Here is a 27437-nt window from a genome sequence, read left to right on the forward strand (position 1 = left end):
GAAGAGACAGAGGAAATCTTGGATTTAAATTGTTGATGTGCCTCAAACACACACAGCCTCAAACTCCTGGTGTTATCCAAGACTTTTGCACAGCAATGTATAAACAAATATAACCTTTGGTGGAATAAAATGGAATTTTGTTAAAATTACCACAAAACCCACCTCACCATCTTGTGAAACGAACACACTACAGATCAAATAAAGTGTTTATTCATCTTTGCTTCTTACATTCAGGTAACGGTAAAGTACAAAGTATTGGGAACATAAAAGTATAAACTGAACAGAAAACGGTCTGACAAAAAAATACAACCACCAAGTGTATTTCCAACCTCATTAAGAGAAGATTCACAGTCTACAATTCAATAAGAACCTGATTGCAAGCCATTCAGAACATGCTGTGTCTTCAAACATAATTGTTTTGAATTTCATTAAATGTTAGAAAGTTAACTAATACCCAACCTGCTTTGATCTAATGTAGTTTTGTAGGCTGATTTTCTAAAAACTAGTCGGAAATGAAGAACGTAGCACAAATGCAACATACTATGCACTGGTGCACACACTGACATACTGACTTTCTGCTAAAACCTGTAGCAGATTCTAGTTGAAGGTGATGTATATAGAGTTTGGTAAAGAGTGAAGTAGGTGCTGATGGCTACAAGCCGTTACCTCTAGCTTATCAAAACACTAGTATTCTTACAATCGTGTGAAAGTTATTGCAGTTTCACAGTAGAGTGTTTATCCCATGTGATCAGAAGCAGAGTAACTGATGTGCGTCCGAGTGATCACTACCTCCGATTACAGCTACAGCAGTGACGTTCGGACTTGCAAGACCCTGCTTGTTCCCTGTTTTTACAGCTCGTCGGCGGCTGGTTTTGCAACCCTTTCCAGCTCATCCCTTTCGAAGGCTTACTGGGATACAGGCGCACAGCATGTTCAGGCTTCATCGGGTACATGCTGTGGCCTGGCTCTTCCTCAATTACACTGTCCCACTTCCATCAAAGACGTGCTACACATGCCGAAGGAGACCGTGAGTATCAAACCAGTCGTGTTTGTTTCACTGCTAGATCGAGCTCAGCGGCAAACAGGTTTAAATACTCCGCCCTCTACATTTTGGACTACCTGTTCTGCTGAAAGGACGGAGGAAAGGGTTGCATGGAATGTGAGCTACTATTAGGTACCACAAACTGTCACACGGCAAGTCCAGACGAAAGCGTTTTGGGCTTTTCCCTGGCTTTATGGCTAGTGGGCAGTGAGACTTGGCAGCAGTGATATAGATGAACTAATCCCAGGAAAATTAAATAGGAAAACAAAAAGACAAAAGGTGCAACACAACTGAAAAGGGCTTGTGTGACCTTACTGATGTGTTTTTTCTCCACTCCTAAATCCATGCAAGTCCCTTTTTTCGTCCCCCAAGCCTGAAATGTGAACTTACCTGGTGCAAGGGCTCTGCCTCATTTTTGCTTTACAAGGAGAAATGCAGCATGCCTGTGTGATGGCAGTCTTCCACCCCACCTCAACCTGGCTTGACGCTTTTAAGTGCTTCTGTGGCCTTCCGTTGTGCACCCACAGGGCTCAACAGTCCTCTGCACTGGCCAGGCTCTTGCAAGAGTTACTACCTAAAGCCGTGTCCACTGTCCTCTGCCTGCAGCACGTGCATGTGGGGAAGGGGTTCATCAGAGAGTCTATGACCTCCTGCAAGCACACTGCCCAGACCCGGACCAGGGAGGGCCAGGCTGAGGGGGCTGTTCTGAGGAGGTCTGTCCCCCCGTTTCCTCCATCCACCCAAGGCAACTTTTCAACTCCCCCTCCAAAACCCCACCGCAGGTCGAGCGGTTCGGCAGAAGCAAACGGAAAATACTGTCCTGGCTCTTAAAGGCCGACCGCACCAGTGACCCCAAAAAAAGGCACATTTCTTGGCCGATGCAACTCAAATCAAAAAAGGGGGGGTCCTCTGGGTTCTGGGTGGGGAGGGTTGATCTAGCAGCCAAGAACGACCTGAGCCAAAGAGTTTGAAAAACAGAACTGTGACAGCTAACGTGCAGAAGTATTTACGGAATGGGGGGGGGTTGGTCTATCCAATGCAGGACTGCATGTTACACTCTGTGTTGGGGAAAGGAAAGAAAGCATTTTCTTTCTGATGCTCACCTGCTTGTTAAAAGCAGTAGCCCTACACAATAGCCAACAATGGATATCAATAATCCTATTGCAGCACAGAGTCGGCAATACACCATGCAGTGGGGTTGGAGGGGTTAAGCCTGCACCCAATAAAACATCTGTAAAGTAGGAATTTTCTGCCTTTAACGAATCTTTGGAATTCCTGAAAAACTAATTAGTTTGGGATTAGAAATTCTCTTAAAATGTACACCAGACTGCACTGTAGCTCTCTGGAGATTAGCAATAGCTCACACAGGGACACGGGCTGCGGTCAGGAATTAGGGGTGTTTCAAACCGCCTGGATCGTGGAGGCTGCTTGTGCGTTTCTGCCGTCTGTGTGCGTGGTGCTCCGCTTGTGCGTGGCCGGAATGAGGCCTCACAGGCCCTGCAGTTCCCGCTCCTGGTTGTGTTTTTGGAAGAAGGCCTTTCCAAATTCGTAGGTGCTGATCATGACTGCGCAGGCCGGGGCCACTTTGATCACCCGCGGTAGGAAACCTGTGGCAGAAATGCATCGGACTTTAATATTTCCTTGCATTCACACTTTATATTTTTTATGCTCAAGGATCCCAGAGTGTTTTACGTCAAGAAAGGGAGCCACGTCATAGATCACTGATCACTGAAGCTCCACGGGGGTGATGTGTGGCGATCAGACCAAATGCACAACAGATCAGGTAGGAAAGTCAGCATTCACATCACCAAATGAATGAAAGGGGAGCTTCACGAAGGCCAGCCTGCTTCTTAAGCGCACCAGTTTAGGTGCAGACTGCCATTTATCCAGGACATCGGCGTTCACACCCCCTACTCTCATGGAAACTGCCCTGAGATCCTCTAATGACTAATTCATCGGGACCTTAGTTTAACATCTTTTTACCTGCGAAGAGCCCACGGTATCCAGCCTCTGCCCAGATTCTGTTCATGATGAGCCAGGTGGAGGACGGCTTCGGTGCTGTAGCTGTAAGAAAGGGGAAGATCAAATTGGGTATTCACTCAGCTCTCTTAGCCCAGCACGTAGACAGCAAGAAAGCAGCTCGAGGGAAACTCTTGAGCCTCTCTCGTCTCCCAGCTCGATTCCTTCTTTTATCCCTTTTGTAGACTCTGGAACAGCACAGGCAGAGAATGACAGTTATTAGCTGGGAAAAAAAAAGGAAGCAATAGACAACAACAGACGACTTGACTGTCATCCTCTCTGAACGCCCCTCCCGCCCCCCCCCCCCACACCCCAGAGTGTCCAATGTCAGGAGCAGCGTCATCGTTCCTGAGGTGGTGGTCAGTCCAGGGGAAATCTTCCCTTTCCCCTCCAGAAAAAAGGAAATGAGCACAGGCTTTAGTGCCTGCCAAAAAACACCACACGCAAGCCACAAATCGCTGCCTTTGCATGAATGAATCCAGTGGGTTCACAGCAGTCTTATCTAGCACTGCAGCACTGAGGTCAGGTGCCCGACCGTCTCCGTGAAGCTAGTTAGCAACGGTGCCGAGTCGAGCTGCTGGTCTTCGCCGTCTCGCGCCGCAGCCTGCCTCTGTCTGAGCCGAGGAGAGAGCCGACCTGAGAGGAGGGGGGAAAGTACAACTCCAGATCCCCTCAGCACCCCCCCCACACTACATCACACCAGACCATCCAGCCCGAGTCGTCCTGTTTCCAAGAAAGGGGATAAAACCGGGAGAGATTTAAATTGTGGTGTAGCAGAAGGTGGGGAGAGAGTTTAGAAGAGGCAGCTGGCGAGACAGCGTGCACCTCGGTGCTGCTGCTGGTGTCACCCCGCCCCCCGCCCCCTTACCTCGCAGCGTCTCCATCTCTCCCAGCTCGATCTGCCGGCGGGTCTTCACCACGTCGAAGGGGAGCGTCATGACAGCTGCCACCTGCGACCGGGTGACAGCCTCGTTTAGCCACTGCCCCTGGCAGAATCGCTAAAGCCCTGCTCGAGTTCGAAACGGAAAAGCATCTGGATCCGATCGCACAGTGGCAACAGGGGACTGGAGTTCTGTTACACTAATTAAAATGTACTACTGTGTTTTGTGCAAAAACTGGAGCTTACTGGACTTTGGGCCCCTGCATCTCTCAATGTGCATCACATGCATCTTTCAGAATACCAAGGTACAACACTGTATATAACACGAACACTGTATATGGTATAACAAGGTATAATACTTTTCTCACACTGCTTGTCTGACTTCTTTTGTAAGTTGTATGTTATTTAACCCAATGTTGTTGCTGCTGTTCTGTGTTTGTCTTTGGTGATTCTTTTAATGTCTTTGTATTGGAGCACACATGCAAATAAGCATTTCATTGCACTTGTGCCTGTGACAAATAAACTGAACTGAACGGGCTCACAATCTGCACCTCTCCCAGTTTTCCCCGTCAGAATGTAGCCACAGCTTGGCTCTTCCATTGATCTGACAGGCAGTGCACGGGGAGGTATACTCACAGCGCCTGAAACTGCCCCAGCGGAGAAGCTCATTGTGAACGTGGCTTCATGAACCCTGTAGCCCTTGCACAGCTGGGCTTTAACCAGCTCATAGTTGAACCAATAAAGGGCTGTGAAGAGAGAGACAAAATCAGTGTTAACAGCTCGTGCTCCTTCCCTCTCATCCAGCTGTTTCTTGAAAGAAGCCAGGGCATCAGCTCCATTGGTAAGCTTGTTCCAGACACCCACAATCCTTTGTGTAAAGGAAATTTGGCAATGGCAACTGATTGTCTTGTAATTGACACTCTATGCAAAAACTTTCTGGGCAAAACTACTTTTGTTTTTATGCCTTCAAATGGACACCCCTCCCCCTTCAATGAACTGCTTCATTGCACAGGAAGTCAAGTCAGGAGATTTAGAGGAGTGTCTAAACCTTTACAGTTAACGCTCTGGAAGATGGCAAAAGACAAGCAGCCCCTGACATTAACTGCTGCAGCAGCGGTCAAGTAAGAAGGTGGCATGAGGTGGGCAAACCAGAATGCAATCAACAGAGCCAGAGCCAGAGAACAGCGGTTGCAGAAGTGGTGCCCCTGGCAAGACGGGTGGAGCTGTACGCGTCTGGCGCCCTTTGCTCGAGAACAAAGGCCTACCTGAGAAGGGCACATCCCTGAGTATAGTGGGCCCCCAGCCCCTCCAGAGGGACAGCCAGCCATCCTGGGCCACCGCCGACTGGATACAGACCCCCAGCTCTCGGTATGACAGCTGCCTGGACTGCATCTTGGTCCGGACCAGCTCCAGAGGGCTGATCACAGTGACGGCACCCACTGTGACACAGGAACACGGCAGGCAGGTAAGCACAAAACTGCGGCACAACAAATCTACACCATTTCCGGTTATGGTAGGAATGGCTGGCTTAGCCTGCTGGATGAATGCGACACTGCGTACAAAGACAGTCTCTTCTTGTCCAGGAATATGTGCAGGAAAAATCTCTCAAGCTCTAGGCAGTATAATTTATTACTATCAAGTCTTCATTAGTTTGAGTCCGCAGGCATGTCAGTCACGATAACACCACCACAGTTAAGGTGATCAGGTCTGATCTTTTTACCGCTTTTGCCACTATAATATATTAATATAGATCCCCCTGCCTATAATCTAATGCAGAAGAGTCACATTATAGCAAGAGTGTCATACATGTATCCTTCTCAGTATACCTAGATGTAACATGAACTGAGGACCTAAATGTGTTACCCGTTTGTGGACTGCAGAACCCCACCCACGCCAGCGCTGACGCACGCGCCACTCACATCTGGCAAGCCCCCCTGCGACGAGGGGAACGTGGCTGCCCTGGTACCCCATGCCATACCGGAGGAAGTCCCTCAGCTGGTCGTAGCAGGTGAAGTAGATCACTGTGGCAGGCACTGCCATCACCCTGCGGGCAAAAAAACAGCACAGCGCGAAGGGTCATAAGCCAGCCTTCGCCCACGTAAACTCACTGCTGCATGATCAGCATGCGAGTATCTCATGTTTCAGCAGTATATGCAGGCCAGAGTATTTGTACAGCACAGAGACTGAAGCGCGATTTTTGTTTGTATTCAACTTCTGCACGCCATGTGCAGAAAACTACTGATTTCGATATTTGTAACTGCTCTTCTATTTCCAACTCATTCACTGTTCTAACCTCTGTACGGTATGTGGCCCTCGACAGGACAAGCAGAATTAAAATGGATGCACAGGTGGTCCCGTACAGAGAGTGGAGAGATTACTGTAATGGTAAGAAATCTTCTTCTTCTAATCCTGCCTCTGTAAATGTAACCATTTTAAGTACAGTGGATTGAAAAGGATTTTAAGCAATAGCCTAGGTACTGTTAAGTTTTCTTGGCAACTGTTGGTCCAGAAATTCCATTACAGCTCGCTGAAGCTTTAATGAAGTCCAGTGATGACAGAAAAAAAGCATTTTAATTCAGGTCCCTTGCAGCTAAATTACGTGCTCTGTTTGTGCTGGCTCTGTCACGGCCTAAACTATGTCAGCCAGCTGTAAATGATGTCCCCTACATTGCCCAGGTGTAGCAGAACAGGACAACGAAGCATGTTTCTGCTCAGCACATTGCTATCTGCCCTCCTTACTGTCCCCCAAGCCCGTCTACATTGTATGGGCGACAGGGCCTTCTCCTGCTGTGCCCCCAAGCTCTGGAACTCTTTGCCCAAGGATATTAGAGAGTCACCTTCTCTAAACTCCTTCAAATCCAGACTCAAAACCTTCTTCTTCAGAAAAGCCTTTACTTAACTGGTTCCATTCTTCACCCCTCTGCTCTTCTTAATACCACCTTCCACGGTCTCCTCTATTGTTATTGTTGTATTGTTGTAATTATAATTGTGTCCTATCTTGTGAAATCTTCTTATTTATTGTTGTAGTCTTCTTATTTATTGTTATTGTCATCCTGTAAAGCGCTTTGAGAAGCCACCTTTAAAGGCGCTATATAAAATAAAGTTTTTTATTATATTATTATTATCTATAATCACTTTCTAACCGCTGGAGCTGTTGGTCCAGCAACAGGTCAATTCTATGGATTTTTGTTTCCGATCTCGGCCCAGTTTCCAGTTTGCTTTAGAAAGAAAGGGACCTTCAGCGTTTCAACACCACTTCCTGTCCACTGAAATGTCTTTTTTTAGCTATCAAGCCAGCCTGCTTTATTTCCTCTAAACTCACAGTGTGGGTGGCAGTCCGCTCCACAGGGACCGGATCCCCTCGTAGCGCGTGATCTTCACAAAGGCATCCTGAAATTGGAACACACATGCTGGGCAACTGAACCACACAGCGACGCGTCACTGATAATTAAGCCCGCTTTTTCACCAAAGACGCCGCTGCACGCCTTACCTAACCCTTCGCCACTACACCTGGGCTGCACACTTCCTGGGTCTGCAGCATCACCATTCCTCCAGTGCAACAGACAAGTTGCAAGGAAAAGCGTTTTGGTTCGGCTACTGCCGGCTTACACAGCTCTATTCCCAATAACAGACAATCTGTCTATATATACTTTTAAACCCCCACTTTTAGACTTTTCTTATTAGTCAGAAAATTCCCTTCTTTTTTTACACATTTTTTACTTTTGAGATCAACACTGTGCTGTAATCGTAGTCTGCTCATCACATTCCTTGAAGCATCCATAATGGAGCCATGCCTGCCGCATGAGAGCCTGGACTCCACGCTGGAATCGAGACAGACGCCCAGGAGGCGTGGCGTCGCCATCGACCTCCTGAGGCTGAACGGAGGTACCCCACTGCAGGCAGGGCACACAGCGCCAAAGAGGAAGCAGGCTGCCTTCCACTGCTCAAACGGGGAGCTACACACTGTCTGCTAGACATGCACCCAGGCTGTATTCCAAAGCCCCAGTGGTAACTAGTGTTGTTACAGTCCGATGTGATGAGAGACTTTCAAAGGTTCTAGGTTATATAAGGGTGTCTTTATTGCTCTCCTTAGGCATTGTGAGGCCTAATGAAACTAAAAATGACAGTCTGAATAACCACAATGTCACGGAGCAAAAGTCGGATGCCGGAATAAAGAGAACCGTGCTGGTTCCCAACCCACATCTCCCTGCAATACCACAGAGTGAGATTCCGCTGTCCGTACACTCCGACTGCATTTGCTATTCCGCCATGGAAAATTCTGATTCCTTCCTGGGGACCAGATCCTAAGCTGTTTGGAATCCCGGGGATTGTTCGTAGCTCAATCGTCTGTGCATTCGAGCACTTCGTGACTGCATTGGAAACGGGGGAGGAAATACATACACCCATCTCGCAGGTTATTTCAGGCTTTGACCCTAAGCGATTCCTTCCTCTGCCACAGGTAACGAAACTGAAATTCTTCTGTAGCGCCCCCCCCCCCCCCGCCAAAGAAAAAAAACTCCGGAACATTCCGCTGGGCATCCGTTCAAAATCCCAGAAATCCAAGCGTGAAAAGTCAGCCCGGCACTCGCATCACAGCCCCAGGAGGCCTTACCAGGGTCCCTCGGAAGTGCGTGGGGGTCTTGTACCAGCTGACGCAGCTGGCTCCATTCCGGCACACGTAGAGGTGGTCCATCAAGCCATTACAATACAGGAAACATTTCCCTGAAAATGCAGATCAGAATGATTGCTAATGCCCTGTTTTTCGAAAAAGAGAGGGAGAAGGGGGCTGGGGGGGGGGGGGTCACCTTTACCCTTTATTGTACAAATAAAACTCCTCTATCGCCCCTCTGCATGATCAGAAGCTAACGAACAGAAAGGCTTTAAAAACAAAACAGGTTTGGCCAACGCGTTTCATAAGGGATCCCTACAAAGCGAGCAACAGATTTCGGTCCAGGAACGTAATGTGTGTTTTATTTATCCAGTTCTTTATAAGAGAACACACAGCCAATCAGGACGGCGCCTGTTCCTAACTGCACTATAAATAGCAGCACATCGGCCATGACCTGGAATAGACAAATAAAAATGTCAGGGTTATTCAAACTACCTATCAGCCACATATAAGCGGGTAAAGAAGGGGGTAGCTTAAAGGCACGATATTAACCACAGTGGGATAACACATTATCAAAATGTGTTCCATTGTTTTGCAGCGGTTTAGGTTAACCAATGAATTGTTTCAGTTCACCAGTTCTTAAATCAAACAAAGCCTTTGCATACGAAGAAGAGGCATCAACTGTGTTATATTCAGAGCTATATTACTAGATGTCTACATTTCAGGAAAAGATCTGAATTTCCTAGTTCTAAGACTGTGCTCCTGCTGTTGTACGAGATTCATACACAACGGGTGCAACAGATTACATTAAGATGTGTTAATTTAAAAAGCAGAATGTAGGGAGGGATGGGATATCATGTAGAGCTAATGATGATGACGCAATCATCCTCCAAAACCCACGCTGTGGCTCCTTCTTCGAAGGATATGCAGCAGCTGACTACTGCTACATTGCTACACTGGCTACATTGCTGTTAATCACACTAGTGCACATTTAAAATTAATAAAGAAAGGGGCTGCACTGGGCTTTTTCTCACCCTGAACAAAAACGCTCTGCTTTGTGAGATGGCAGAGGAAAGTGGGTCAAATAGACTTTTTTTCCCCATCGATAACCATCTGCTGTTTTTACAGGCGCATAAAAGACCAATTCAGAACTAAGACTACAGAATGCATTCACAGCGAAAACCTAAGCTCAGAAGGGTTTAAGATGTTACATGTGGAAAGAGTTTCCTCGTATTGCATATTCTTGGTTTAACAATGTATAGATAATGCTTTGGATTAGTGCACAATTGAGCTAAGCAGTGTGACAGTGTTGCTGGGACAGCATGCTGGGCTTTGGAAATGTAAGCACTCCCACATTTCGACATGCTTTGTCCTTGGATCTTTGATAATTACTGCAGCGTTTCTATACTGTATATCATCCTTGCCCATCAATTCCTGCTGCCTGCTGTTTATAGACGTTCCTGAACATTTCAGTGGAGATGTGCAATTAGTGTGCATCTATCCAGCCACAATGACCCAGGTTTATAATCCTCAAGCATAAGGCATGTTCCTCTGTATATCTCTGATGCATTTTCATGCCATTTAACGTGTTAGTTTATATGTGGAATTAAACAAATCCTAGCAGACAACTATTGTGCTTACATTAAATAAAATCCCAGAGAACACTATGCAGAGTTATTAAGGCAGTCTCTCTATGCGACAAGTGTTTTGCACATTAGCGTGTGAGCTGAGCTTGGCAACTGCAGGAACTCTGGTGTTAGCATCACCAGAGGGTGATGTGGCGAGAGGGAAATACTCACACTTAGATTGACGAATAACATTGCTCCAGGGCACTGATTCTACAGCCAAAGCTACAAACAAACAACAGCATAGGTAAGCAAAACCAAAACATGCTTTCTTAACAGCGAGGTTAGCAGAAGCCATCAGCAAGGCGAGTTTTGTTAATAGGCCTAGGCCTTGCTAAGCACTCTTGCAGACTTTCACAATCGAATGAAAGCCATGAAGACCATTCTTTTGCGCTGCTTGGAATATTACTTCGCTCAAGTTCAGGCTGTTAGGTTGTACTGATATTTCCACACTTATTGTCTCATTCAAAGATGAGAGGGCAAAACCAGGGGAAAGCTGGAGTGCAGGGCTGAGAGTTAAAAACAGAAATCAGGCAGAGGAGATGCAAAGGATATTTGTATCAGGCAAAGGAGATGCATTGCATTCCTGAAACGCACAGGTGTAAAACAGCTGTGTTTTTATACGAAAAGACATGCAAGCTGGACCAGCCAGTTTTCCTTATAAAAAGGCAACCTGGCAAAGGCCAGTGGGTACGACACAGATACAGGCACACTCGTCTGAAAACAATCATGTTTTTAAGAAACAAAGAAGCACCTTGATAGAATGGTGTCCTCTGGGCTTGCAGTCTTATCTTGACTACATCCAGTGGTGTGACTGAAACGAAGAACAGCTTTTAATACCATCAGGAGAAAAGTCAAACAATACAAAACAAACTCAGCTGGTTGGGCTGGGTCTACAATTGTATGTGCTAACAAAGTGCACCTCTGGGACTTTGTATCTGGAACTGACACTACTAAGAACGCAGCCATGAAGGTCTTTATTCAAAAAGACTGACATGTAATTTGAGATGAAGAGTTAAAAATCCAGGCTGAGAGAAAGAAAGCATTAGAGCTATTACATGGGGGAAGGTGGGGATTAGTATTAATCTTCGCCTGCTGAAACTCTGAGCCAAGCATGAAACTACCAGAAAGTCCGCATGACCTGCCTTTTCATTACCCAAAGAAATGTGTGTTGAACTGGTCATGAGATTGTACACCCTCCTCAGCCCAGAACTCTATCTCACTTTAGATTTCCTTAAATTAACCATATATTACTTACTGTTTACTTACTGATTAGTTAACACGATTTAAAATGAAGACTTGAATCATTACTTTTCCTTCAGAAATTGGGCATTGAGCAGTGCAGTGGCTCTGTGGCTAAGGATCTGCACCTGTGGCTGGGAGGTTGCCGGTTCAAATCCCGCAGCCGGCAGAGGAATCCTACTCCGTTGGGCCCCTGAGCAAGGCCCTTCAGCCCACCTGCTCCAGGGGCGCCATATAAATGGCTGACCCTGCGCTCTGACCCCAAGCTTCTCTCCCCACCTGTGTGTCTCATGGAGAGCTAGCTGGGGTATGCAAAAAGACATATTCCTAATACAAGACATTGTATATGGCCAATAAATTGATCTCTCTTATCCATCACACACAAGACAAGCTAGGCTCACTTCCAAACTCACCGAACAGGGATGTGAAGAGGGCCCCAGTCCCAGAGGCCAGCATCTGCTGTACTGGGGTGATGCTGGCTGAGGGGGTCACAGCAGCCCTGTCCCCCATCCTGCACACCTGAAATACACCATGGGACACCAGCATCAGCATCAGAGACAGGGAGCTGTGGAGCAGCCACAGTGTGTTTGGAGGGCATAGGGCAAAGGGCATACACAAATTACTGTCGTAAGCAGCACAGGGGTCAGCATTGTTGCCTTGCAACGTTGGATCCCCGGCTTCTATTCCTGCATGTTCTTTGTACGTTCCCCCATGTTAATGTCCCTAATGAATGCTTCCCTAATGAGCGCTTCCTCCCACACTCCAAAGACATACTGGGAGGTTAACTGGCTTCTAAGAAAGTTGGCCCCGGTGTGAGTCTGTGTGCCCTGCGATGGACTGGCGTCCTGTCCAGGGTGTATCCTGCCTTGGGCCTGTTGCCTGCCGGGGTAGTCTCTAGCTCCCCCGCGATCCTGAATTAATGAGGCGGTTAGAAACTGGATGGATGAATGGAGACAATTAAGATTCTCAGTGCACTGACTGGGACTTTCAGACTATGTCAGCCACAAGGCTTTTTTCCCCCATTTTGGAGCAGCAGTGTGGATGTGGATGCAGGTCCAGATCTCAGGTGCAGCACTCCTGTTACACTCTCAAGCGAGGAACTGTAGCCAGACGCGTTCATGTGTGTTTTAACATGCTCCACTGTTTAAACATGCACACTCCAGGTCATTATAGTAAATTACTTTGTAATTCACTATGCATTTTTTCTCAATTGGCCAATCTGCTTAATAAAGGTATCCGATGGTCTACACCAAGCACTTGAAAGTCATGTTATAGTAGGGAGCTGCGTCAGCAGGCATAGGTTGCAAAGGACAGGTAAAGGTTTATTCCACACTGAAAAGAAACACAATGTTTCGGCTGTGGAGCCTTCTTCAGGTGTGAAAGAACTCTCCTGTGTCTCTTTTCTTTTCAGCATGGAATACACCTTCACATAAACCACTTCAACATCACGCCTGTTGCCTTGTTTTGAGCACACAAGCCTAGCCTGACAAGTGGATTTAGAAACGGTATGAGTGCATGTATGCAGTTATATATGCAGGTCAATGGAGTTATGTGATTCTCAAGGAAAACACAAAATGGTTCAGGCAATTGTCCTGCAGTAACCTGCTGTCAATAATTAATGAAGTACAGCAGACTGTTATCTGCGCAGTGAAAAAGACTCATTAGTCCTGAAGTTCAAGTTACTGGAAATGTTCGAATCCTTAAAAGCTTCATTGATCCCCTATAATAAAATTCCAGAGATGCAAGAAAATGTCATGAAAGCTCTACGTCCGGTGAAGCTGTTCTCTGGTAAATGGGCTGAAACCAATAAAGAGAAGACAACTAACCTAAAATCAAGAGAAATTCAGTTCTGACACGCTGTAAATCAGTTACAGGTTTTTTCGACCCGAAAACCGACTAACATTTTTACAGTTTTACAGCAGGAGAGGAACTCGGGTGAGTGCCGTTTTCATCTGTGGCCAGTTTTGTTTCCCCCCCACTGTTTGGATCTCTTTTATTTAGGCTTTGTTTCCAAGGTGAAGGCGTCTCTGAAGCTGCCTCGATTCTCACAGGTACAGGGCCTGAACAACACGAGCTGTAGCACAGCCCTGAGGAGTTTACCTGGGCCTCACTGCAAACACCTGCAAGTGAGGGCTGAACACTACACTGGCCGTCTTAGTGGTTTAGGTCACCTGTGGAGGGGGTTCTGTGGAATGAGGGTACAAAGATTAGCACAGATCTGCCCACTTGAATTTCAACTCCAACATCAATACGCAGCACGCTGAAGAATCGTGCTCTGCTCAGCAGCAGTACACTGCTCCGACAGGACTGTTATCTTCAGTCCACACTGAGGAGGGTGTGGATATACCCACGCCCAGCAGTGCAGTTAGAAATTAAGGACATGTTTCCCTGACAGATACCTAAAGCCCTGCCCATTTCAAACATGCATGCACGCATGCGAGCCCTGAAAATTACAATAACGACACCGTCCTTCGGTTGAGACACAGAACTGAGCTCCTGACTCTCTGTGGTCATTAAAAATCCCAGGGCGTTTCTAAAAAGATTAGGTATGTTAACCCTGGTGTCCTGGCCAAATTTCCCCCTGGCCTTTACCAGTCATGGCCTCCTAATAATCCCCCTCTCTGAACTGGCTTCATCAATCTGCTCTCCTCCCCACTGAGAGCTGGTGTGTGGGGAGAGGACTGGAACATCATCCAGGTGGGGCTGCACACTGGTGGTGGTGGAGGGGAGTCCCCATTACCTGTAAAGCGCTTTGAGTTGTGTCCAGAAAATATATAAGCTATATAAATGCAGGGACATTATTATTATAATCACATTCTGATGTAGTTATCAATTGAAAATCCGTTCTCATGCACGTGAATGTGATACAGCTATAAGCGACAAAAAAAATTATATCTTCAAAACATCGTTGTTTTTTTGCAAAATGATTTGCTGCAAAGCAGTTTTTGTTTTTAATTTGTATAACCACAAAGGCTGCTATTCCTGATGCAGCTTTGGAGAAAACACCGCGAAAAAAACTCCAGGTCTTTATGTTGGCAAGGGATACTGTAATCGTTTCTTTATAACCATATGGTAACAAAATCCTACAAATAACGCGGGTTTTTTTTGGGGGGGGTTACGGATATATAGCATTCGATACAGCAATTGTCAGATTGATACATTTGCATTGTGGTAGTTCAGAAGCCCGTGCCGACGATGACTATATCCGTTTCTGATCGGAGGTTCAGGTTAAAACGTGCAGGAAGAATCCAATTCGACAAGTCAGGTTCAAGCGCAAAGGGGGTTTGTCACACGGGGGAGGGGGGGACCAGCTGTCTAGGGGTTTTCACCCCACCCCCACTCCAGAGAGCAGAGGGAGACTCGCACACGCGTGAAACGGAATGACAGTCGGCCTCCCACCCCACGGGAATGGAGACGGGGCACCCCTTTATCCCCGCGCTCTCCCGAGAGCGCACCCACGAACACGGGGGGGCTTTGTCCCTTTGTCTGAGCGTCAGTGAGACCCCCCCCTCCCCCACCCTGCTCGTCCACCCGCTGCAAAACAGCGCGCCGTGTTTCCCATGAATGAAGAGCACCAACCGGAACACAACAGCTCCGCGGATTCGACGCTGTGGGTCTTTGTGTATTTCAGCAAAATGGAATGAAATCTTTCAAGCAGCCACATCTCAGCGTCCGTACGTTCACTGCTGCAGGGCGTCTTTCAATTGCACGACTCTGGCTATTTAACAGGCTCTTCCCTTAGATCTTGACCGACTTGAATATCGCACTCCTGTCAGAGACGGGCGAATGCAGCAGACCCGAAATCGATCAGGTCTGCAGACTTCACAGTATTTGATGCAAGTCCATGCCGGCTTGTCGTGGTGCGCGTTTTAAGACAAAGGATGTCTTAATAAAATCACACGGGTTAGTCACTTTGCACTTGACAAAAACAGCTCAGCAATCGCCATGAAGGGGCAATTAGGGTGCAAATGTATCGACCTCCCCAACAGGATACAGGATGCGTTTTGCAAGAAGACTTTTCTCCGCTTTTGTGGGGTCTTGCCCTGGAAAATCTGGCTTGCAAATTTTAGATGGCGCAGCACGCAGCTAAAGCCTCAGAGCCCAATAGTATGTTTGTCCGACCAACTACAGATTTCCTAACCGCGACAAGGAACAAAGAGCGCGGTTATCACAACCTCCTAACTTCCTATCCGACTGCAAGTAGATCATTAGCCGCTGATTTGGAAGCGCCTGGAAGAAAATACTGCGATGCTATTTTAGTGGCGTTGCATCCGTTTTATATAACATGAACCTAAGCGTTGTTTCCGTCCAGATAACTAATCCCGGTTTCTCGCTAAAAACATACATCATAAGGGGGAAAAAGAACACACGACGGTGCATTTTGCAATGAGGAAAACGAAGAGGGATTCCATCTTGCAGAAGATAAACCATCCCCCCCCCCAGAAATGTTAAGATCTGGATATTGTTGTAGGTCGATTCTTGTGCTCTTATACACCGTCGTTAAATTCTTCTCTGTGCATCACATCTTAAAACGTTCAGACATTCCTAGGTTATTTATATAATTTTGCTTAGCGCGATTGTGTTTTCACAGAACGTGTAGGTATAGTATATGGATAGTATAGGAGCTGCTCCATAGCAACATTATTTGAAAAACATTCATTCAGTTACAAAAACGTAAAAAGGCGTTCATTTTTCTGCGTCAGTTGCATTTACACGTTCAAATCTTTAACTGCCAGCTGCAACAAAAAAAGCCAAAAATTCAAGGACAGTAAAAACCGCATGCAACGAGACTCAACTTTGCCAACACATGGTGCTCCCACGTTTCCAGCGTTTTATCATTTCAAATTTTAAAAAAATGAAGTTATTTTGTGTTTTTTTGTATTTTATTAATAAACTCGATTTCCGTTTTGAGGGATTGTACTGTACCCGCAACCCCCTCGCCTTACACGGCCGGGCCACGAGAAACGCACCTCAAAAAAAACAACCTGAACGCCATATTACCGTCCTAGCCTTAAACCTGAGCCTCGGACGTGGCTTACCTCGGTCTCGGTTCAGTCTAAGAGGAGATGATTCCTGTTTTGTAACTGTCGCCCCTTCATGTTTTTAAAACCCGAAACAAACTCATGCTCCCGGACCCCACCGGGACCTCGCGCCGCCCCCAGCTGCACGCCCGGCCAGCGTCTGCCTGCCAACAACTCGGGGGGCTCGCGCTCCTCCGCAAACACGTCACCGCCCGGGCTTATGTGCCGAAGCCGCAGTCAGGCCGCTCGCCCAGCCTTCGGCAGTTCCCGGAAAGCTTCGTCGCTGTCCGACTCGCGAGGCGCAGCTCTCCCGCAGTAATGACATTGATTCCCAAAGCCCGGGACTGGCTGTTCTGGAGACCGATGTTTGTTTGTTTTTAAGTACATGAAAAAGACGGACTTCTGTGAGGGTGACTGACGTACGATACCTTAGTGGTCGAATGCATTACAATTTCTGAACATAACATGATAATACATTTATAAGAAGTCTCTTGTCCCCTCTGCGATAAACCAGCTCAATGAATGCATGTAAATGTAGTCCACCCACTTACCTAATTATTTATCTATACCGTTGTTGTGATTTCAAGTACTTCATGTGACTTTTATGTTTTTGCTTGTGTGTTTTGTACTTCTATGGCAGAAGTCAAAGACAGAAACACATTTCCACAGTTTAATTCTATCCTCTATAATTGCTTTACAGGTGCGCCTGTAAACAGCTCTCAGTGGGGAGGAGAGCAGAGTGATGAAGCCAGTTCAGAGATGGGGATTAATAGGAGGCCGTGACTGGTAAAGGCCAGGGAAAAAAATTTGGCCAGGACGCCGGGGTAACACCCCTACTCTTCTTTAAATGATCACAGAGAGTCAGGACTTCGGTTTTAAGCCTCATCTGAAGGATTATATTTACAATATAGTTTCCCCATCACCCTACTGAGGCATTAGGAGCCACACAGACTGTATATTTATGACAGATCTATCTAGATTATATCAACATACTGTACAAAAACATGATATAACAATTTATTCAAAAACAGAAAGAGATCTTTGTTAGATGTTTGATCATGCAAATTTAAGGCTTACTTTAACTAAGGGTGACTGGACTGAATATATCTCAGCCAAATATGAGCTGCGCTCTGCAGGGAGGAAAGGTAAGAGTAACTACAGTAAAAAACTAGAGGAACTATTTGCTGACAACAACTCAAGACCAGTTTAAAAGAAAATTCAGGAAATGACCAACTACAAGGAAAAAAAACTCCCATCACCTTACTGGATGATGACCCCAGTCTCCCAGATAAACTCAACCAGTTTTATTGCTCGCTTTGGAAAACCTGATGTGAAGGCCTCCTCATTACCTTCATTTTCGTCCACCCCTTTGCCTCCTCCTTCCTCCATCCATACCGACAAAGTAAGAGCAGTCTTCAAAAAAGAAAAGCTACAGGCCCAGACAATTTGTGAGCTGCAACCCTCAGCTACTGTGCTGATCGATTGGCTCTTGTGTTTACCAACATTTAGAATACTTCACTTCAGCAGAAAGTCCCTCACAGGTTTCAAATATCCACTATATTCGGTGGCTGTGAAAGCCTTTGAGCGTCTCGTGCTTAAGCCCCTCCAGCACTGTACATCTCCTCTGCTGGATCCTCACCAGTTTGCCTACAGGGCCAACAGCTCTGTTGAAGATGCTGTTAACCTGGCTCTCCATTGCACACTCCAGCATGTGGAGAAGGCAAATTCCTATCCCTGCTTCCTTTTTTTTGGTTTTCAGCTCAGCATTCAATACCATTAATCTACATAGATTATTCAGTAAACTGATGGACATCAACCCTGCTATGTGTCGTTGGATCGCCAACAGACTTGTCAGGGTGAATAACAGGACATCTTGCCCTCTGCCTCTCAGGTGCACAGGTGCTCCCCAAGGCACTGTCCTATCTCCACGGCTCTTTTCCCTTTTCACAAACAACCTCACCTCTCGGGATAACTCTGTCAAGATTCATGAGGGGAGTGGTGGCTCTGTGGCTCAGGATCTGCGCCTGTGGCTGGAAGGTTGCTGGTTCAAATCCCGTGGCTGGCAGAGGAATCCTACTCCGTTGGACCCCTGAGCAAGGCACTGTATAAATGGCTGACCCTGTGCTCTGACCCCAGAGAAGCCTGGGGCCTCTTGTGTGCCTGTGTGTCTCATGGAAAGTGTTGTGGAAGCTTTATCAAAGAAGAGCCAGGAAAGGTGTTCTCATCCACTCAGTAAGGCATTTATTCATATTGTGCAAAAGGGAAAGACAGCAACCACTAGTCTGTGCACTTGCAGCGAGTTGATTTTCCAAAGTAAAATAGAGAAAGGTCCCTTATTTTATACACTTAGCTGATGCAACACCTCAACTTGTTTACTTGATTATGGTTGGTTAGTAATACAAAGACAGGCAAGACAGCAATTTTCCAGTCCTTATAGGTCTTAGCCTTGAAGGACAGAGAAGACAGGTACGTGCAGTTTTGTATCTGCCTTTTTTGCTGGGGCAGAGATAAACATTATTAAAACATCCCGTGCCCATGACTCGCTGGGTACAATCACACTTTGTTCACAGAATCCAGCAGCTTTTACAACACAGCTCCGCCTGTAAACGACATTTTTAGGATCAAACACTTTTCTTCAGTAACTTTCCATTACAAAAGCTGGGGTGTGCAAAAAGAAACATTCCTAATGCAAGAAACTGTATATGGCTAATAAGGTGATCTTAATTCTCAAATTAAGATTCTCAAATATGCAGATGACACTACCTCATGTCGAATAATGATGAGACTTGTGACCGAAAGTAGAATGACTGGAGAACAGCCTGGTGTTTGGACAATGACCTCCTACTCAACGCTTCTAAAACCAGGGAAATCATCATTGACTCCAGAACACACAACTTCCAATCTTCATTAATAATCTTCCTATAGAGACCACAAACTCCTTTAAATTTCTGGGTACATACATAAACACTGATTTTAAATGGAGCATCAACACTGACAACATTGTTAAAAAAGTACAAAAACTTAAAGGCAACTCTAAGGCAAATCAAAAAACACAGAGTGAACCGGCAACTCCTTCTTTAATTTTACACAGCCATAATCCAAAGTTCTGACAACCTCTATTACAGTCTGGTATGGGAGCTTGGACAACGACTCCAAAGGCAAACTGGAAATATTTGTGTCCAAAACTGCAAAAATTGTTGGCCGAGATCTTCCTTCCACTTCATCTCTCTACTCAAGTCGCACCCCCAATCGTGCCAAGACAATCACCTCAGAACCCTCTCACCCAGCTCATCATCTCTTTCAGCTTCTCCCTTCTGGAAAACGTTTCAAATCCTTCCTGTCAAGGACTGCCCGCTTCAACCTCAGCTCCTTTCCCGCTGCCACACGAGCTCTGAATTCACGTTGAACTCTGAATTTCCACTGTATTTTGCTGCTACATGAATAGTTGTTTACATATCTATGTGACGATGTTTGTCTTCCTGTCCGATTTAAACTTGCACTGTATATGTTGTAAGTGTGTCTCATCTGTGTTCTTTGCTGTGCCGAAAGCAAATTCCACCAACTATTGTTGTGTGGGAAGAAAGAATGATCTAATCTCATCTAATCTGAAAAAAAAAACAAGGTTAAAAATGCGCTCCCTTTAGTGCCTTTCAGCCCGGAAGTCACGTGACACGAAGCCATGGCGGCTGAACCGTTTGAAAAGCAGAACCGTTAGGGGGCGTCCTGGAGCTTCTCCGACAAAACCATTGAACGGCGGAATTAATAAAGGCAAACCAGTTACAAAACAGCGGCAAGCTCGGTCTTTACCATGAAACCCGGTCCTTAGTTACGAATGTATTAAATTGAGAGGTAAACACACTGCAAACTTTTTATTTTTGAAAACGCATAATCCACTGATCTCAACCTCCACCCACACACACACACTATAGACTAAATACCATTCGGTATTTTAGTGATCCAACATAACACTGCCGCTCAACAAACACGCAATTTCCGTATTTCTGAAACCCTTTATTGTTGTTAAAAGCATGACTGACCCGATAAGCATCATCATATGATACGTGTCATGTGACCACGTTGATTGACAACGTGACGGGGCCACTCACGAACGCCAGGTGAGCGCTGTAGCCAATAAGGATGTGAGATGGGCGGGTCCTACTGGGGCAGTTATTAATGCTGGTTGAATAAGTTGGAAAGAGAAAGCAAGGCGGCTCGTTGATTTGGGATTGAGATATCGCCTCAGGAGGTAAGATGTCATATTTATCAACAACGCCTTTTGAAAAAAGCAGATAAAATGTGTTTCGCGGCTGAGGACGTTAGCGGGGTTTTGTCGTTTGTTTCGTGCGAGTGAATTGTACCTGTTCTGTTACTTCCTTTCTTTTTAATTATTAACTGGAAAACACACACACACACAGGTGTTGCTAAAGTGCAGTTTCTGCACTGTCGTCCAGCAGTTTTCCACGACACCTACCAGCAGGAATAATCGCCCTTTCGGGATAGATGGATAACGTTTAGCTCTTGACAGAATTGCATTAAAATGTTCTCATAAACCATCACTGGCAAGGAGCCAACAGTGTATTTGAACCCAGGTTTCAAGTTTTCCCCTGATTCTTGTTTTAACGATGGAGACCAATTAGTTTGCGGGAGTTATCGGCTTCTCATTTTGTTTTTTTGTGGATTTCCATTCCTAATTGTTGGGAAAGTGGATCTCCTCTGGTCCCGCAGTACACCGATTTAAGCCGCTGTTGTATTTCGCCACCCGAGCTACTAACGTGCTATTTTTTTTTTGTGAAACCTCCTTTTTTGCTATTTGAACCCCATACCAACACGTGTTTAGCTGTGCGAGTGGATAAACGTTTGTTGTACAACATGGCATTTCTATGATGTACCATGGCGCTCAAAATCCACGAAATATCTTGCTACCCGGGGAGTCCGTCCAGAGAAGAACAACCGAATCCAATCCCGGACTCAAAAGAAATGTTTTGCTCTGACAGGCTTTAAGAACTGAAGCGTGTTTCCGGGCTTGAGCGCCAAAGACTCTGATTCCGAAGTTGGGGATGATTAAGCACTTGAATTGGCAATGCCTTCAAACTTCAAAGTAAGGGTGTCCAGTCGTGGTCCTGCTGTTCAAGGCTGCCTCTATTCTATCTAATTGCATCTCTGACATAAAAACTTGGATGACTCAAAATTTCCTTCATCTTAACTGTGACAAGACTGAAGTCATGCTTATTGGCACCCCCCATCAACTTCGTAAAGCCAATCCTGTAACCCTGTCTGTAGATGGTTCTGTACTTGAGCTTCAGTCTAAATTGAACCCCTCCCCCCAAGTCTGCAGGTGTACCAGGTCTGTTTTAGAGCAGGGAGAAGCAGTTAACGTGGTTCGGTTAGGACAACGAGCTCTGTTTGGTTTAAAGCACTTGCACTTTAGAGCACGCACTTGCACTCAGCCTGTAGAGACACTGGCCTTTCCAGTCCAGGACTGCTACCCCCTGGCCTAGGAGTGTGTACTCACTTAGCATTAGTGAGGTAAGGGTCCAGAGACCCAGCTGCCTGAATCCAGGAGAGGAGCTGCATTTGATCTCCTCCTTGAATGAGCAGCTCCAGATCCATTATCTGCAGGATTGCCAGGTGTTTTTTAAAGACGGCAGCACCTGAAGAGCTGTTTAAGTGGCCCAGTGAAACTATTGCAGAGTCGGCTTGCTACCAGCCCAGCTGCATTGAAAACCTCAAGAGACCCCATCCCAGCAGAGACAGAATGGGGGATCCCCTCAAGAGACCCCATCCCAGCAGAGACAGAATGGGGGATCCCCTCAAGAGACCCCATCCCAGCAGAGACAGAAAGGGGGGATCCCTGCTTTATCTGAATGCTCCTTTTCGTACTGCACCTCCATTGACATTCTTTAACTTCAGCCCCTGGCCTGGACAGCCCCAACCAGTTAGTTTAGTACATCGCTGTGACTCGCCTGAATTTCTACACGAGATATAATTTGTGGATCTGAATGTCGGGGGGGGGGGGGGTGCTTGGGCTTTCTGTTACAGGCTGTTACATTCATTTTAATTTCAGTGAAACGAATGCATTGTTCCAAGTCTCTAGGTCATGGTTACCTGTAAAACGAGACCTGTTGGACCAGCAAAAAACAGCGCAAAAAAAAAAGTTTAGCATATTTACAACAAAACAATTCCTGAGTCTGGCCTCACTGCAAAATCATGTTGGTATTTTTTATTTTAGTTTGAAAATGCAAAAAACGTGTGTGTGTGTGTGTGTGTGTGTGTGTGTGTGTGTGTAGGCCAGACTCGGGAATTGTTTTGTTGTAAATATGCTAAACGTTTTTTTTGCTGTTAAAATGGAGCACAGAAAATATCCATTTGAAGATGTGGTTGTCTGGCGTGATGTTTCTCTATTGAGACAGTGACTTTGTCCAATTGGTGAATTGTTAACACTAGTAAATAAAACTAACCATGTCAATCATTTATTACAAATAAGATGTTAATGCCATGAATTATCATAATCCAAGAACTTAAAATTCCAACATAAGAGTTTATTGCATTTGGTGTTGGTTTGTCATACTGTATGCTTTGATATACAGTGATATACACTTTTAAGTTTTATAGGGTGTAGTCTTCATAAAGATATCACTGAACTTTTTAAAGGTCGGCTAAACCCACACAACAGACAGCCTAAGTACTCTTCCTCATTTTAAGTTTTACTTATTTTTTTTCAGTCAAACCTGGGGGAAAAGGCTGCCTCTTTGTTTTTCACTACTGCTTTCAAGAATGCATCAGTCAGAAACATGCTGTCTTTATCTAATGCCCGTCTTTGATCGGCATTAATAAGTAGCTGATGTAAGGTGGATGTCTAGGACATTGTCACAAAAACTAACATTGCACAGTATTGCTTTAATCGAGGGTGTAACCTGTGTTGTGGTTTTCAGAGTTACCTGGACTTTCCAGAGAAGTTGCTGTGGAGGATTCTAGTGAAAAGTGATGAAATCAAATCTTTTGTTTTTCCCAATAATCTAGATTGCTCTCCTGGTATGAGTACCCAGAGCAATGCAGAAATGCACATCTTAAAGGGGATTTTGTTAAGTTTTGCATGGAGACCTTCAGAGTCGCCAAGGGGTGTTCTAATTTTTCAAAGAAATCCTGTTAGTCAAATGTGCTTCTTATCACGCATGTCGATACTAGTTCCTGCTTCTTCAGCTGCCCTTCTGAAATGTCCCACCTCCAACAATAATTCAAAAGCATATTCGTACTTGATAATTGGATATCACTTCATAACAACTGTGTATGTTTTCCTTTGTCTTGATTTGCTTAAGCAAGATCATAAACCAGTGCTACTCAGTCCTGGCTCTGGAGAGCCTCCAACCGCTAAAGACTTGGGAAAGGAGCTGATTAAGGCGAAAGGAGCCTGTGGTGGAAAATGAAACATCTCTTGTTTTTTGTTCCACTTTTGTTTGAAATATGTTGTCTGGAGTATGGTTTAGGCTGCAACCTCTCTGTGCTCAAGTGATATTTCCCGCACCAGCTTTCAAACTATAATGAAGTCCAAGAAATAGCACTGCATATTAATGCTAATGTGAGTGGTGTTGAAAGTTTTCCGATCCAGTGCTCAGCTCCCTCATTGTCAGCGCTGCTCAGACTGTTTAAATAGTGGTTTTAGTTTTTCACTGTGACTGGGGGAACTTTTCTTTTTGGCTCTCAGACAAGGGGGTTTCCTTGAAAAAATGGAACGAAGAAGCGAATACAGAAGTACTTTCTGTATGCCTGCTTCTGCTGAATCGATGAACTGTAGGTTAGGTGCAGCTGGCACTGGGGCGTTGTTGGGGGGAAAAAGTCCTGCAGGAACATGTGCCTCTGATCACACAGCCCAGTTTTGCCTTGGTTGTGCAATGAGATTAATGTTCTGATCCTCCTCTTTAACTTATTACAGCTGAAGCGAGATATCCCTATAGCAGGAGCGATCTCGCTTCAGGATATCGGTTTGCCTTTAGAGGTGTTGGCGTTAAGTGTGGCTATGGTAGAGGGTGAAAGAGGAAGTTTCTTCTTGCAGTCATGTGAGAGTGAGTCAAGCGTTAAAAGGTTTCCAGGTGGTTTGAGTGAGGTTAAGTCTGCTCGCCCCTGGTTTTTGATTGCACCTGTAGTTAAATCATTTTTAAAAGTCGGTTCTGTGTGTTGGTTATGGCCTCCGTTTGGGATAAAAAGCCCTGGGTACCAGTTCTTGACTTGTTGACCTCTTTCAGCAGTCCCAGTGAAGTCCGTTGGCCTAGGGAAACATAATCAAGACCTTTACTGTGAAAAGCAAAGTACCAAAATAATAAGCATCATTGCCATTTCTGCATAGAGCATTGCTCCTCTAGCTGTGCTGCTGTTTATTTATGGAAACCTGTTTGACAGCTAGTGTGCTCGAAAGCACTTCCTGAAACGGTCTTCACTTGTGAACAACAGGATGAAAGAACATGAAGTGAAAATGAGAACAAAGCGTGACTTTGATTTATTTATATCTCCTGACTTGAAATTCCTAGTGTGTGATTCAACTTTTCGGCCTGCGATAAGCTTTCCTTTCAGCCTTAATAAGATTAAAATGATGGGCAGACTCTCGTTCTCTGCGGGCTACCCTCTTGCCAAAAACAGCCTTTTCTTCCACAATTGTTTTTACACACTGCTTGTGCTGAGTTTTTAAGTTGAGTGTTATTTAACTTTATTGCTGCTGCTGCTTTGTGTTCAAGTTGGTGTTTCCTTAATGTCTTTGTATTGGAGCATACATACTAATCAGCCTGTTATTGCACTTGTGCAAATAATTCCTTATACTTAGAGAGCACTTTTCTGGACACTCCACTCCAAGCGCTTTAAAGGTAATGGGGATCCCCTCCACCACCACCAGTGTGCAGCCCCCTCCTGGATGATGCACTGGCGCACTATGGCTGCTGTCGCACTCGCCACACACCAGCTATCAGTGGGGAGGAGAGCAGAATGATGAAGCCAATTTATATATGGGCATTATTAGGGGGCCATGATTGGTAAAAGTCAATTGGAAATTTGGCCAGGATTTGACCCAAGGATTTTAATGACCACAGAGAGTCAGGACTTTACATCTCATCCAAAGGACGTCCCCTTATTACAGCATAGTGTCCCTGTTACTATACTGGGGCATTAGGAACCACACAGACTGCAGGATGAGCGCCCCCTGCTGGTCCCACTAACACCTCTTCCAGCAGCAACCTTAGCTTTCCCAGGAGTCTCCCATCCAGCTACTGGCCGGGCTCACACCAGCTGAGCTCCAGTGAGGTGCCAGTTGCGCGTTGCAGGGTGACAGAGCTGCTGGCTGAGAAATGACGAATATGCCCCATGACAAACAAACCGAACTCTGCGTATCTAGTTCATAACGGATTGTCAGCTTTCTGAGCTCCTCTAGCGTAGCTGGTGGTCTGTGCAAATAACCATGCATTTCTCTTGCCTTTAGAGGTGCACCGGCTGTGTCCCTGTGCTTACGGCTGCTCCCTCTCCCTGCTGCAGATGCTGAAGGGTGGAGTCCTCTGCCTGTGCTGGCTGGCCCTGGCCTCGGCCCTCAGGTGTCCTGATGGGGGGTTGTGCGAAGATGAAAGCACGTGCTGCCCGAGCCCCTCCGGCAGATACGGTTGCTGCCCCCTGCCTCACGTACGTCTCCTCGCTGGGGCGATCGTCGCCGTGGGCGGCCTGCGTGCGCGCGGCCTCTGGAAGGGAGGCCCGGGTGCCGTGCCCCCCCCCCCCCCACCCCGGCCGTCCCGAACGAGGAGGTCGTGTGCACGCCGGCCGGACTCGGGGGGGTGGTGGGTTTTCTCCTCCGCTGGTCCTGGGGAGCCGGAGTTACGGGTCGCGATCCATAGATTCAGACCTGAAAAGGTCGGAGTCGGGTCAGGTGGGTGATCCCTTAAATCATAAAGAGGAGATCGTGAACGCTCAAAATCAGAAGACCTACTCGCGCCTGGGACTGGAGTTTGCTAAACTTAACCGAAGGCTTAATTCATTAATGATGCGGTCATTCCCGCTCTTTACAAGCAAGTGACCTATAAAACGATCAGGTCTGTGCCTCCCGAGGGCCCAGCTTGTCAGGTACTGCACCGGGGTTCTGTTGGTCTAAATCGTGCTAGGCGTATAATGTTTTTTGCCGTGGGGCAACCCAGGAATAACCATTTGAGTCTGAGCTGCCTGACTTATTTTAACAGCTTCTGCTTTCCTGTTTCAAAGGAGGAAATCGAATGCGCTTTGAAGCAGAGCGTAAACATGGTGTACAAAGACTTTTTTTTTTCCCTCCCAACTCCTTCTTCCTTATTGCTGCAGTGTTGCTCAAAGACATTTGACTGCTTTGTTTCATTTAGCGCATAAAGCTTCTCCCTGTCTGTGTCTCATGGAGAACAATTCCTAATGCAAGAATTTGTATATGGCCAATAAAGTGATCTTATCTTATATAGTCAGGCATTCAACAGAAGTACCTTTTTCATTGTGCTCACTTCCCTGCACTTCAGGCTTTCTTTATCAGAGCAAACGTAATTGAGCCCTGAAAAAGAGGGGTTTTCAACTTCTTAGCTCGGGCTGCAGTGTGGCATGCTGTTCTGGGGTTGAAATTGAAAGGATGTGGGTTTGAATCCGAGTTGGGGTACTGCCAGTCTACTTTTGAGTCGGTGGCGTCCCTTGGACTGCTTCAGTCCAGCAGTACAAATTGGTACAAAAGTTTGTTTTTCTGCCATTTTCATCCAAACCATAGTATTTTTAATCATTGTTCTGCTAGCTGTCCAGGAAACAAAATTTAAAGGGGAACTACAGTCCCAATTTCTTGGTAACAAAATAAATAAATAAACGGTATAGAAAAAGTTATAGATTTCGAATGAAGCACAGAATTGTGCCCTTTGTGGAAAATACTGTAAGTCGCCGAGAGCAAGAGTTCTCCCAATCTGTGACGTGATGCAGCCCTTCCTGCTCACTAGTCCCTGTAGTGACTAGTGTAATTAGATGCCTGCTGCAC

At 46.0% G+C, this 27437-nt stretch overlaps 2 protein-coding genes across 7 annotated transcripts in view; one reads left to right on the forward strand and one right to left on the reverse strand.

Moving 5' to 3' along the window:
* Nucleotides 1–194: 194 nt before the first annotated feature.
* Nucleotides 195–19715, reverse strand: LOC148814786 (mitochondrial glutathione transporter SLC25A39-like). 4 transcript variants are annotated; one of them, XR_016086096.1, is made up of 12 exons: nucleotides 16457–16652; nucleotides 11831–11936; nucleotides 10930–10989; nucleotides 10350–10400; nucleotides 8554–8663; nucleotides 7264–7331; nucleotides 5861–5985; nucleotides 5207–5380; nucleotides 4578–4687; nucleotides 3930–4011; nucleotides 3026–3784; nucleotides 195–2649 (listed from the first exon to the last, which is right to left on the reverse strand). XR_016086096.1 is itself a non-coding variant. In XM_088905964.1 (12 exons), exons 2-12 carry the CDS (start codon nucleotides 11925–11927, stop codon nucleotides 2531–2533), a joined length of 1077 nt encoding a protein of 358 aa, XP_088762090.1. In that variant the 5' UTR covers nucleotides 11928–11936; nucleotides 19706–19715; the 3' UTR covers nucleotides 195–2530. The 4 variants fall into 4 exon arrangements, 3 of the variants coding, with proteins under 3 accessions (XP_088762090.1, XP_088762089.1, XP_088762092.1); XM_088905964.1 differs by lacking the exon at nucleotides 16457–16652 and adding an exon at nucleotides 19706–19715 and having other exon boundaries at nucleotides 3026–3106; XM_088905963.1 differs by having other exon boundaries at nucleotides 3026–3106; nucleotides 16457–16657.
* Nucleotides 19716–20606: 891 nt separating this feature from the next.
* Nucleotides 20607–27437, forward strand: part of LOC148814787 (uncharacterized) — a 31783-nt gene continuing 24952 nt past the window's right edge. For 2 of the 3 annotated variants that reach the window (XM_088906341.1, XM_088906342.1), the window contains exons 1-2: nucleotides 20628–20684; nucleotides 25899–26092. In XM_088906341.1, coding sequence (XP_088762467.1) covers nucleotides 25952–26092 — 141 coding nt within the window. In that variant the 5' untranslated portion in view covers nucleotides 20628–20684; nucleotides 25899–25951. Of the gene's footprint in view, nucleotides 20685–25898; nucleotides 26093–27437 lie in introns of all 3 variants that reach the window. The other variant, XM_088906340.1, reaches the window with a different exon arrangement.

The sequence above is a fragment of the Atractosteus spatula genome, chromosome 26, assembly GCF_055471065.1.
Source record: "Atractosteus spatula isolate fAtrSpa1 chromosome 26, fAtrSpa1.hap1, whole genome shotgun sequence".
Classification (NCBI taxonomy): domain Eukaryota; kingdom Metazoa; phylum Chordata; class Actinopteri; order Semionotiformes; family Lepisosteidae; genus Atractosteus; species Atractosteus spatula.

Excerpts from the sequence above, each read along its gene's own strand:
- LOC148814786 (XM_088905964.1), bottom strand. The coding sequence starts at position 11,927 with ATGGGGGACAGGGCTGCTGTGACCCCCTCAGCCAGCATCACCCCAGTA. Across the intron at positions 10,401-10,929 it reads GAGGACACCATTCTATCAAG|CTTTGGCTGTAGAATCAGTG; the intron begins GTGCTTCTTTGT and ends GTTTGTTTGTAG. Across the intron at positions 4,688-5,206 it reads CAGGGATGTGCCCTTCTCAG|CCCTTTATTGGTTCAACTAT; the intron begins GTAGGCCTTTGT and ends CTCTCTTCACAG.